Source organism: Sciurus vulgaris (assembly GCF_902686455.1).
Source record: "Sciurus vulgaris genome assembly, chromosome: 10".
Classification (NCBI taxonomy): Eukaryota; Metazoa; Chordata; class Mammalia; order Rodentia; family Sciuridae; genus Sciurus; species Sciurus vulgaris.
In genome coordinates, this window is record NC_136470.1 from 49312633 (window position 1) to 49326605 (window position 13973).

At 34.1% G+C, this 13973-nt stretch overlaps 1 protein-coding gene across 3 annotated transcripts in view; it reads left to right on the forward strand.

Moving 5' to 3' along the window:
* Positions 1-13973, forward strand: part of TBC1D23 (TBC1 domain family member 23) — a 61471-nt gene that overhangs the window by 16264 nt on the left and 31234 nt on the right. For 2 of the 3 annotated variants that reach the window (XM_079101388.1, XM_079101389.1), the window contains exons 2-4: positions 4058-4169; positions 7324-7429; positions 8927-9131. The exons of the other annotated variant lie outside the window; for it this stretch is intronic. In XM_079101388.1, the coding sequence (XP_078957514.1) occupies positions 4058-4169; positions 7324-7429; positions 8927-9131 (423 nt within the window). The remainder of the gene's footprint in view (positions 1-4057; positions 4170-7323; positions 7430-8926; positions 9132-13973) is intronic. 3 annotated transcript variants of the gene reach the window in all.

Below are 13973 nucleotides of genomic sequence, written 5' to 3' on the forward strand. Positions count from 1 at the left end.
CAGTTTTTAAAAATGACAATTTTTAATATGATTCAATGTTTCATTTATTCAAAAAATAACTATGAACTTTCTGATTTAATTTGTTAATCCTAGAAGCATTTGGAAATGCATATTAAATTTGGTAGTGCTTGAAATTTCATGCTTTTTTTCTCACTTAACATTGTATAAATGTTCCATATGTTAGAATTTACTCACTGTTTGACTGAGGAAGAGAAATCTAATTTAGTTACTAGCTTAAATATAAACATTAACTAATTCCATATAAGTCTAGTCACATTGTTTGCCTAGCTATAATCCTAAAGCAACTTTGGTTAGATTAGGTTATTTTAGTGTTTAGTGTTTGGTTAGATTAGGTTATTTTGCCATAAAACAAGAGATGAGGGGAATCCCATTATATTTTATTTAGGTTTTGAAAACATGTCATTAATAGATCAGCGACAACTTGTCACCTTTATTGACAAATGTTAACAGTTTCAAGTCATAGAGTCAGGAGGGAGGTGAGTTTATTCTAAAGCAAAGCTTTGGATGTGCCCTGTCCTGAACTGTCTGAGCAAAGGAAACCATTACTTATTTTTCATAGATACTAGATTGAATGAATAAGGCCTATACTTTTCTATTTTAAGACTTTGTTTGAATGTCTGGTACAATTGTACCAACCTTTAGCTTATAATCAAAGACTCTGAAAATACTAAAATCCACCCATTCATACTCCACCAGAAATGCATTTTGCTTTTATACCTTAGAATTGCATGTATTTCTTGTTCAAGTTGGAACTTGTTCTGTTTGAGAGCTAAATACTAGAGTTTGTATCTGCTGTATCTTTCGATGAATTATTATTATTATTTTTTAATATTTTGTTTTAGTTGTAGATGGACACAATATCTTTATTTTATTTTTATGTGGTTCTGAGGATCAAACCCAGGGGCCTCATGTATGCTAGGTGAGGACTCTACTGCTGAGCCACAACCCCAGCCCTCTGTGAATTACTAAACCTCATAATTTTCAGCTCTTTACTACTTTTACAAACATATTCACAGTGTTGAAGGTCCTTCAACAGATGAATGGATGAAGAAACTGTGGTACATATACACAATGTAATATTATTCAGCCTTAAAGAAGAATGAAATTATGGCATTTGCCAGTAAGTGGATGGAACTGGAGAACATTATGCTAAGTGAAATAAGCCAATTCCAAAGAACTAAAGGCCTCTGATGTGCAGATGCTACTTCACAATAAGTGAATGAGGGGAGAATAGTGGTATTATGTACTAGACAGAGGGGAGTGATGGTAGGGGAAGGAGTATGGGGGTAGGAATGATAGTAGAATGAATCAGGCATCCTTACCCTATGCGCATATATGATTACCTGACTTGTGTAACTCTGCATCATGTACAGCCAGACAAATGAGAAGTTAAACTCCATTTATGTATGATGTGTCAAAATGCATTTTGTCATGTACAACTAAGAATAAATAAAAACATAATGTCGAAGGTCTTAAAACTGAACCTTGCCTTGTTCAGAAGGCAATGTTATTCTTTAATTATTTATGTTTGTCAGAAGTGTCTTTTATTACTTATAGTGTAGCATTTTCTGGTCCTCACAGTTCTTGCTCTTGGTTATATTTATGGAGACAACAGTTGTTTTCTCCTGGGAAGAGCATCATAGAATCCAGCAACAGCTGTATGAACAGAGATGTAATTGTACATTTTTGTGATTTAAAAAGTAGCTTCCAGGATTGAGCATTTTGCCCCTAAATATTAGTTTCGTTGTCTGAAATAGTAAGAGATTTGCCAAAGTATTCAAAAAGAAAATAAGGTTTTTGCACTGAAAAATGGCAACATTCTAGTTCATTTATTTGGTAAAAGGTTTTCATGTCATTAAGTGGTATTTTCAGTTCCTCTTTTCATTTATATTTCATTTACACTTAAATATATGGTATTTGTTCACCAAAGATGCTATTAAATTTTTCTTTGTTTCACAGTTAAAAACTGTCCTTCAATTTTTCTTTTTTTTCCAGTGTCAAAGATTGAACCCAGGGACTCTTTACCACTGCACTATATCCTCAGCACCTCCCCCACCCCTTTTTTTTCCATATTGAGACAGACAAAGTACTAAGTTGCTCAGGCTAACATGGCACTTATGATCCTCCTTCCTCAACCTCCTAAGTCTCCTGGATTGCAGGAATGTGCCAGCATATCTGGCTTGTCCAAGTGGGCTGTCTTGTACATTTTCACTAACATCCCAAATTCTGGTCTTTATCAACCAACTGTAGACCTGCGTTTTCTACAGACTTGCACTTTCAGTAGACTTCAAATCTCTTTCCCTTCCTTTTCCTTCCAGTGTTTTGATGATCATATAACAACCAAAATGTTTTTTGTGTCATTATTAGTTACTTTGTTCATGAATTTATAGTAGCTTTGTTAAAGAACCTTTCACATTCTATCAGTGCTTTTCTCTAAATTATGATCCCAAGTCGTAACATATTCATTTAATTCCTTGAGAGAGCAACACTTATAAAATTTAATATTCTATTAATATAAATTAATATTCTTAGAATCTTATCAATAGGTGAGGTTTTTATTATTGAGAGAATGAGGAATGGGAGTGATTTATTTTCTTTAAACCACAAAAATGATAGAATTCTGAATTCCTGATCTCAGTGGTATAATCTGCCTTTTAGGCTTTTTCAGAGATTGATAGAAATCATCTGGATGAGTTTTGACATTTAAAAAAATTTGTACAGATTGTTAACATATAATGTATAATAAACAATGACTGAAACCCCAGCTTTTGATAATGCCTAGGGAATTAATTTAACTGGTTATTTTCTAACTAAAAAATAATAATTCATACCTGTGTGAAAGTTTTTAAAAAGTTATTGTAACTATGTACAAATGAAAATAAAATTGATTTCATTCTTTTCTCCTTAAATGTAGTAGACTGAATGTAATCATTTGACATTTACTTCACAATTTACATGACAATGCAATTTTATTGTTTTGCTTTATTTATTTTTTTTAACGAACACAATACCTTTATTTTATTTTTATTTATTTTTATATGGTGCTGAGGATGGAACCCAGTGCCTCACCCTTGCTAGGCAAGCACTTCACCACTGAGCTACAACCCCAGCCCTTGTTTTACTTTAATGTATACCAGTAGAGCCCATTTTGTTCCTTTAATATTTATTGAGTACTTATTGTAGGTCAGGCACTGTTCAAGTAATGATATCAGTATAGTTTATGAACCATATTGTTATGAACAACTATATTGTTAGGAACAATGAACAATGTAGTTATGAAGTATCTCTGATTGTAGTGCTTTTAATTCTTGGCAGATTTTGTTTTCTCTTTACCGCTACATAGCAAAATGTTAAGAGCATGAGTTTAGGAACCTGATGATTAAAATTTAAATCCTGGCTCCACTACTAATTAGACATGTGACTATAACCATAATACCTTAAACACTTGAAAGAATAGTGATTTTTTTAATATCATAGAATGATTACTTCATTTTCTTATAAAGGTTTATAATCCCTCTGTGCTTCAAATTTTTCATTTGTAACTGGGGCCAATCATGTATCCTACCTCATCATAGTGAAAAAATTTTTTTAAAAATTTAAAAAGGACACATATAAAAATTAAAAAACTCTGAACATTAAATGTTGAGAGTCATCCTTGGCACATAGTGAATGCTTTATCAAGCATTAGTCATTACTTCTACCTTTATTAGTAGTAAGTAGTAGGTATTACTAGTACAATTATTACTGTGATTTCACAATGCTGTGAACCTCCTTGCATCGTCTTCTGTTTAAAAATTTCTCTAATCTGGTAATACAGATAACTAAACTTGCTAGTGCAAAATAAAAGCAGGTTGACTATAAAATCTAAAATTCATCTTCAAGAAAACAATGTGTGAATACTGTGTATGCCTAGACATTACAGTTTGGCTGCTGAGAATATTTTTTTCTTTAATAGGCCGTGTTTATAAATGAATATTGAATATGAAAAACAAATATGAATTAAAATTTATCTTAATAAATAGGATTTGTTTCTTAGGGAAAAGGATCTCGAAGAAGCTCTGGAAGCAGGAGGTTGTGATCTTGAAACTTTGAGAAATATAATTCAGGGGAGACCACTGCCTGCTGAACTGAGGGCCAAAGTCTGGAAGGTAATTGGAAACTAAAATTAATTAAATGTAATTACTTAAAAATAATTTTTTTTGCAGTGCTGTTGATCAAACCAGGGCCTCATGCATAATGTTCCATCACTGAATTTTATCTCTAGCTTTTTTTTTTTTTTTTTTAATATTTTTTAAAAAATTATTTTCAAGCCAGGTGTGGTGGCACATATTCGTGTAATCCCAGGCTATGGCAGGAGGATTACAAATTTGAGGCCAGTCTTGCAACCTGGTGAGACCCTGATTAAAGAAATAGAAGAAGAAGAAGAAGAGAAAAAAAGATTGGAAATGTAGATTAGAGGTAGGGTGTTTCTGGATGCAGTCGCCAGTATTACCACTACAATAGCAACAACAACAAAAATTTTTTTTGAAAAAATAAAGTCTAGGGCTGGGGATATAGCTCAGTTGGTAGAGTGCTTGCCTTGCCAAGGCCCAGGGTTCAAATCCCCAGCACCGCAAAAAAAAAATAAATAAATAAATAAAGTCTATCTGAAAAGACTTCATTACTTCGAGTAGGCTGTCTCTAGAAAAACTGATTTATTAAATAGAGCAACTTATGAAAATGTGTTTCTATAATGTTTGCTTTTTTAAAAAATAATAGTGATTTAGGTTTTAGAAGTTTTTTTAGAAGGAATTTTTAGAAATGGTATGTATGAATACTGGTTAAATGGGGAGATACAACTGAAGAATAAAATAGGAAATATGACAGCATAAATGGAATGATCAAAACTGTTCTGTTAAAAAAAAGAAATATGCCTCCCATTATTGAGTTATAGAGTTTTCTTTGCTTTTCAGCTGATACCCAGTGCATGTGTATAATTATTTAATTTCTAAATTATTTTAATTTCTGAATTAATATTTTAATATATATTTGTAAAAACAGTTTTAGTCAGCTTTTTTTTTTTTTTTTTTTTTTTTTTTTTTTTTTTTTTTTTTGCCACTGTGGCCTAAAGATCTGACAAGAACAGTTGCAGAGGAGGAAAAGTTTGTCCCTCACAGTTTCAGAGGTCTGTAGTCCTTAGATAGCTGATTCCATTGCTCTATGTCCTAGTTGAAGCAGAACATCATGGTGGAAGGCTGTGGAGGAGGGAAGGCAGCTGGGGACATGGCAACAAGAAGCGGAGAGAGAGACTCCCTTCACCACAGACTAAATATATACCCCAAAGGCATGCTCCCAGTGACCCCCCTACTTCAGCCACACCCTACCTGCCTACAGTTATCACTCAGTTAACCTCTATCAGGTATTGATTAGGTTGAGACTCATAAACCAACTATTTCACCTCTGACTTTCTTGTATTGTCTTACACATGAGCTTTTGGGGCACACCTAATATCTAAACCATAATAATATGCACAATAGATAAAATAAAAATCATCTTTTATCTACTACTTACAGGTAAAACACATAACATCTAAGTTTACACCTTTTTCTTTATTTCTCCTGTGCACATATATACTTAAACATATGGAATTTTAACTACATAGCATTCTGAATGTTTTATTATAGAAATATAGACATTCGAAAGTATAGAGACATGTATAATGAACCCCCATGTACTCATAACCCAACTTTCACTGTTATAAATATTTGGCCTGGGGCTGGGGTTGTGGCTCAGTGGTATTGGGCTTGCCTAGCATGAATGAAACCCTGGGTTTGATCCTCAGTACCACATAAAAATAAAGGTATTATCTACCTACAAAAAAAAAAAAGTTAAAAAAAAAAATATGTGGCCTATTTGATTAGTACCTCCATTCTTTCCTCCCCATCCCATCCACTGGATTATTTTTGCTCGTTTTTTAATTGGTGCATTATAACTACATGTAATCGTGTGATTCATTGTCACATATTCAAATATGCATATAATATAACAATATAATTTGGTCAGTATTGTTCCCCATAATTTCCCCTTTCTTGACCCACCTTTCTCCCCATGGTCCCTTCTTCTCTACTAATCTCCCTTTGATTTTCACAAGAGATCCCCCAACTTTTTTTTCCTTTTTCCTCTCCAGCTTCCACATACAAGAGAAAACATATGACTCTTGACTTTGAGTTTTGTTTAACATAATGCTCTCAAATTCTATCCATTTTCCTGCAAATGGCATAATTTCATTCTTCTTAATGACTGAACACTTCATTATGTATATATACCACATTTTAAAAAAATTCATTCATTCAACCTAGTCAGGTTCCATGATTTGGCTATTGTGAATTGTGCTGCTATAAACATGGGTATGCAGGTTTCACTATAGTATGGTGATTTTAATTCTTTAGGACAAATATTGAGGAGTGGTATAACTGGGTCATATGGTGGTTCCATTCCTGGGGTTTTGAGGAACCTCCTGCTGAATTATTTTAAAACAAATCCTTTTGTTTTAAAATTATTTAAACTAAATACTTTAATATGAAAGTCTGAAAGGCGATTGAACCCTGGGGTGCTTAACCACTGAGCCACATCCCCAGCCCCTTTTTATATTTTATTTGTTTGTTTTGTTTTTTGTGATGCTGGAGATTGAACCCAGGGCCTTGTGCATGCAAGGCCAGCACTCTACCAACTGAGCTATCTCCCCAGCCCCTATATTTTATTTAGAGACAGGGTCTTGCTAAGGTGCTTGGGGCTTCACTAAGTTTCTGAGGCTGACTTTGAACTCAAAATCCTCCTGCCTCAGCCTCCTGAGACCCTGGGATTTCAGACTTCTGCCTTTGCGCTCAGCTGTTCTGTATAATTTTTATTGTGCATTGCACAGATGTACTTTTTCTTGCCAATATTACATTCTCTATTATTTTGGGTGGATGGGGTACCAGGGATTGAATTCGGTGCCACTCAGTCACTGAGCTACATTCTCTTGTTTTTACCTTTAAAAAAAAAAAAAAAAAGGACAAAGACGATTGTTTAAATAGTTTCATATGTAAATTATGTAAATATTTATTGTGTGTAATTCATGCTATTTACTGACTCAATATCAAGTAGTAAAATCTAAGGTAGGAGGATTTAAAATAATGGTTGGTTTGTTGTGATGTGACTAAGGGTTCAGAAATTTTATTTTTTAGTCTTTGTTATTATTTCTGAATTCAGGACTTTCATGATTATAGCATGTTTTCATAACATATGAAGCTATGTTGTTGCTTTTTAAAATCTTTTTTCCAGATTGCTTTGAATGTTGCAGGAAAAGGTGATAGTTTGGCATCATGGGATGGTATTTTAGACCTGCCAGAACAGAACACTATTCATAAAGATTGCCTAGAGTTTATTGGTAAGTGTAATGATTGCTTTCAAATAGCAAAAATTTTTTATCTTGTTATAGTATGGGATATGTTACACTTGTAAAGGTCTTTTAAATAGTTTTAGACTTTTTCTTTTCAAATTCTTACGAAATATTGTTTAATAATTTTAAGAAAGAGAGCCTACTTTTTACTGTTTCTTTTGCATAGTATGTTTTATTTTTTATGTACACTTATAGTTATGTTGCAGTTTCAAACTTGTTTTTTGTATAATTAAAGATCTGTATGATTGTATACAGTCCTCAAATTAAAGGGACTGCTTTAAAAGTTTGTCTATAAATTGTTATAAATTATGGGTGAGTAGTTTTCCAGTCACCCCACAGGACCTGTTTAATTCACAATATAGATTAAGTTAATTTAGTTTATTTTTCTCTCTTCTAATTCATCTATAGTCCACTAGAATCTTTCATTCTCTTTCCATTACATTTTAGTTAACTTATTCGTTAAATAGGCTGTGTGTACTAACTATACAGAAACGTCATTGGTGCTATATGCAAAAGAAAGGGAATTTAGATGAAAGATTTGAGGGCAGCGCATTATGTATCATATTAATGATATGACTTTGATATTATTGATTCTGTTAAAGATTTGTTCACATCTAATTTGAATTAGTATTTGTGCTTGTTCTGTGTTGGAGCTTTCAGTATAAGGAGTTTATAGGCAGTTTTATGTTTGTACATATTTGAGTATGAACATACAAAACAGACAAAAATGAAGGGAATTTGGTGGAGGGGAATGAATGCCTTTCTCTCCTTTTGCCAGAGTTATAGTGTTAGCTGCTCATTGTGGGTTAGATGATAATTCGTTGTTTGGAAGAAACTTTTTTGTTTTGTGCAATATGAGTTATACCTATTTTTGCCTGTCACTGTACTTCAGAAGATTGGCCTTTTTTTTTTTTTTTGGTACCAGGTATCCCCAGCCCCTTTTTAAAAAATATATTTTATTTAGAGACAGAGTCTCACTGAATTGCTTGGGTCCTTGCTCAGTTGCTGAGGCTGACTTTGAATTTTCGATCTTCTTGCCTTAACCTCCTGAGCTGCTGGGATTATGTGTGCCACCATGCCTGGTTCAGATTGGCCATTCTTATGTTTAACATAAACATAAGTCAAGTGTTAGTAAGTACTAATGGCAAGTAAATTATATACAGAAGTCTTCCTTTTCCCTAGATAAGAAAACACAAAAGTGCAACTAATTATTTCTCTTGATTTTTTTTTTCTTTGAATAACTGTCTTGCTTTAAGGTTAAAAGATTATAAGAACTTTGCCTGTTTTTTTTCTCCCCCTTGGAATTTAGATCCATGAACCAATGTTATTAAGTATGAGGAACAGTACTTTGATGTAATTGTACTTTGCCTCTGTCATGTCCTAAATTGCCTCTCATAATACTGTGTGTTTGTGAACAAATGGTATATCCAGCCACCCAGCCTCTAACAGGACCTTGGTAACTTTATTTTGGCACTTATTTTCTAGACCAGCTTTCAGTGCCAGAGGAAAAGGCAGCGCAGTTACTTCTGGATATTGAATCTGTAATTACCTTTTATTGTAAATCACGGAATATTAAATATAGCACATCCCTTAGCTGGATACATCTACTGAAACCACTGGTGCATCTTCAACTGCCACGCAGCGATTTATACAACTGCTTTTATGCTATCATGAATAAGTACATCCCCAGGTAAAATATGATTTATGGTTTTAAAAATCAATAAAGGTCTAGTTAGTTAGCTTTGAACTAAAATTGTCAGATTTTCTTTATGATAAAGATTCAAGTAATTTGAACTGTAATTGTTAATTTGACTTTATTTTTGTTGTTATTAGCATATTTGAAAGGATTCTGTAGTTAAGAATTTGTACTTCTGAGGTTTGTATCTGTAGTAAAACTCTTCAAGTTTATTTGATGTTATCTCTATTTTAATTACTTCACCTCAGAAATAAAAATAATATTATTGTGTCTAAGATAAAAGCAATATTTTTGGAATGTACTTATGTGAGGTTATAGTTAGAATTACAGTTCTATGTCCTAGAAATTTTAGTCCTAGAAATAGATATTGAACAAGTAAATTAGAATGTGCTGAGTGCTAGGAAGTTGAAATATAGAATGCTATGGGAATGTATATGGGGTAACCTAACTCACTCTGGAGATAGGGCTGGTTTCCTTGGACTTGAGATATTGAGACCAAACCAATGTGTAGATAGATGGTCATGGTTGGAATTATAGTAGTGGGGCACTGATGAAGTCAAAAAGAATAGTTCCAATACTATGGATCAGATAGTCAGAATTATAGAGCAAAAGAAACTTTACATATAATCTAGACCACTGCCTTGGCTACATAACCTTGGGAGCACATTAGAGTAATGGGAGTACTGATAAAAATTCTACTGCCTATTTACATACCTAATTAGTTAAATTAAAATCTCTTGGTGATGGAACTCAGACATCATTGTTTGTTTAGAGCTTCCCAGTTAATTCCAGTGTATTGCCACAGTGGAGAACTGCTATTCTGGTCCTGGATAGTTAACTGACTACCAGTTTTTGTTACCTTCTATGTATTAGCACACTATTCTAGGAGTGTCTTACATTTTTTTCTGATTTAAATAGTGACTGCTATAAGGTAAGTATCTGATTTATGACTGTAGAAACTGAAGCAAAGAGAGAGATAATTTCTTTTTCAGGATTACATTTCTGATGTATGATAGTTAGGATTTGAATCTGAGTTTGAATGGATATCATTTTCTTCACTGATGTGGTTCTCCATCTTGGCTGTGTATTAAAATCAACTGAAGAACTTTTTCTTATTTTGAATAACAACTTTATATCATTCACATACCATAAAATTCACCTTCTGATATGTGTAATTCACTGGTTTTTAGTATAATCACAGAGTTCTGCAACTATAACCAGTCAATTTTAGAACTTTCTCATCACCTCAGAAACAAACCCCATTCCTGTTTAGTAGTCAGCTCTCCACACCCACATAATACACCTGGCACAAGGCAACCACTAACCTGTGTTCTGTTTCTGTGAATCTGCCTATCTTTTTTACATATCATATAAATGCAGCCATATAGTATGTCTACTTCCACTTAGCATGTTTTCAAAGTTCATCCAAATTGTAGTATATATAACTTTAAAAAAATTTTTTTTGTTTGTTCTAATTAGATATACACGACAGAATGCATTTTGACACCATACATAAATGGAGTATAACTTCTCATTCTTCTGGTTATACATGGTGTAAAGTTACACAGGTTGTGTAATCATATATGCACATTGGGTAATAATGTCTGATTCATTCTACTGTCATTCCTATCCCCATACCCTTGCTCCCATGTCACTCGTTCATTTCTTTTTTTCTACTTTGCCAAATAATATTTCATTGTATGCATATAACAACACATTTTATTTACTGTTCATCGGTTGACGGACATTTGGGTTGTTTTTACTTTTTGGCTATTATGACTATGCTGCTATGAACATTTGTGTACAAGTTTTTCTGTAGACATATTTAGTTTTATTTCTCTGGGATATGTGCCTAGGAGTGGAATTGCTGGATTATATGATAACTTTGTTTAACCTTCAGAAGAATTGCCAGCTTTTCCATAGTTCCTGTACCATTTTACATTCCCACAAACAATGGAAATTTCAAGTTTCTCCATATCCTTGTCAATGTTTGTCTTTTTTCATTACAGCCATTCTGTTGGTTGTGATGTAGCATATTGTTGTGTGTGTTCCTGTTTTGTGGTGCTGGGGATTGAACTCAGGGCCTTGCACATGCTAAACAAGTGTTCCACCACTGAGCTACACACCCAGTCCCTCATTGTGGTTATTGACTGGCATTTCCTTGATGGTTAATGATTTTGCACCTTTTTTCATGTGTTCGTTGGCTATTTATTTTCTTTGGAGAAAAGTCTAACCAAAGAACAACCCTACAGAACAGAAACATGCCTATTCAGCCAATGGTTCCTGTAGTTTCAAATGAAAATGGACTAGGAAGAGTCTATGTTTAGGTTATATTTTAAAAGCTCCCCAAGTGATTATGATGCATACCAGGATGGAGAAACTCTATGCTACCTTGAAGCTATACTACTTTAGATAAGGAAGACAGAACTAAAGATGCCAAAAGTCAAGGCCAAGATCATAGCAGAGCCAAAATTGAGATTCCTTTATAGAACTTACTCTGTCATGCTGGGTTTATCAACTGCGTATATTTTAGTACTTCTCGTGGACTTGGTGTAACTGAGCTAGCAGTAGTATGGGACATGATGTCCCAGCTTCGTCTCTAGAGTGGTGATGGTAGTGGTCGTAAGAGTAAGGGAAGAGGGACTTTTACATTGAGCTGTGTAACACTGTCTTGTCAGGTTCCTCCAGTTTATTTTTCCATGAGTTCACTGTAGCACAGTACTCTAGCCATTGTCAGTATTAAGGTCCCTGAAAAGAACACTGAGCCCTACAGAACTCTGCCTGAAGAACTCGATTCCCTTACTATAGATTCAGATGTAAGATGGGTAGAAATCTATCAAGCACAGTGCCTTGCAGTAGAGAGTGCCTTGCAGTAACTTTTAAGTGAATAGATGCTCTTGTAATGGAACACTCCCAGAGACTGACTTTTTCAGAAGATGAGATCATGAGCTATGCAATTGTTCCTTTAGTTTATACTCCTTACTTCTGTTTCTTTGTTATACCTTAGCTTTGTATTTATATGGTAAGGATAATGTTCATATTAAGGGAGGAGATAATCTTGCCAATATGAATCCAGTTCTGTCTCTGGACACCTGAATTGCCAACCTAGAACTTTCTCTCTAAAACTTATGGGCTCCCTTCGGTATCAAAAAGTTGTGTGCTGAGTCATGCCAGAATCTGTCAGTAAACTCTGATCTTAGGTTTGTACAAATTATTTTTGTTTATTCCCCCTTGTAGAATTTTTAATTTTTTAAATTATTTTATTTTCATAGTGTTGGGAATTGAACACAGGGCCTTGCATGCCAGGCAAGAACTCTATCCACTGAATTATATTTTAAAATACTCTCTATCAATGTTATAATGTTAAAACTGACATTAATTTAATTAACATTTTTACAGGAAACCTTTTACCTTGTTTCATTTTCTTTGCAGTCTGCTTTTTTAGAGACTGTTCCCCTGCTGAAATGCCACATGTTGATATGTCAAATTATGCTTATGGAAGGGGGCAGAATGGCGTAATGATTTAATGCTGTTTTTGTGTCTAAGTCTTAGCTCTGTTACTTTTTATCTACCTGGCCTTTGGTTTGTTACTTGTCCCTGTTAAATCTCATCTATAAAATGGATATATATTTCATAATTTGTTTGTGAATATAAAATAAAATAACTTTGTAAAATGCTTACTCTGCAGTGTTTGGAATAAGATAGTGCTTCTATAGCTTCTATAAATACTGATTTTTTATTATGATGATCTGTACTTTAAACTATTTCAATATTTTTGTTAATTTCAGTAGATAACATTCTTGCCTCATTCCCTTGTGACTAGTTGATTGCATCTCAGTGCAAAAACTGGAGTAAAGCTTATAATTTGTGGCAGAAGCCTACTGGTTCAGATGAAGTTTAACTTAATTATCACATGGTTCACAGTAATATCACACTTTAACCAATAAGGCTGCGTGGAAGTAAATGTGTTTGCAGTACTTTTTGGTTTTAACTGTAGTATTTAAAAATAATATTCTTCATGTATTCAGTAAGATCATATAACTAAAAAAAACCAATCTTTCAAGATAAACTTTTTTTAAAATATGTTTAGTTGTCTGTGGACCTTTATTTTATTTATTCATTTATTTACATGTGGTGCTGAGACACGAACCCAGTGCCTCACATATGCTAGGCAAGTGCTCTACCACTGAGCTGTAACCTCAGTTTTTTTTTTTTTTTTAGTACTGGGAATTGAGCTCAGGGGCACTTAACCACTGAGCCACATCCCCAGCCCTTTTTGTATTTTTTTAGAGACAGGGCCTTGTTGAGTTGTTTAGGGTCTTACTAAGTTGCTGAGACTGCCTTTGGACTCGTGATCCTCCTGCCTCGGCCTCCCAAGCCTCTGGGATTATAGCTGTGCACCACTGTGCCTGGCTCAGTTAAGTTTTGAGTTATTAGAAACATAAATGCTAGAATGAGCTAATGTAAAGACAGTCTTTAACAAATCTAGACACAAAATATTTTCTAAGAATACTTCTTAATGTGGAAAGGCTTCTGAGTTTGGAGTCAGATACTGAGTGTGGGAGGAAGAAGCAGTTGTGCTTCCTGAAGGATAGCCCAGTCCACAGACCTGATCTGGATCTGCTGGAGAGGGTTGTCTTCTTTGAGCTCAGATGCTTGGGTACCTGAGTGAGAGGATGATACTATTTGGATCAGGGTTGGAGGGCTGGAGATGTAGCTCAGTGGTAGAGCACTTGCCTAGCCATGCACAAGGTGTACAGGATTCAATCCCCAGCACCACCAATAAAAAGTCGTATCAGGGTGTCATGACCTTGGGCAGAGGTGCCTGCTTAAAAA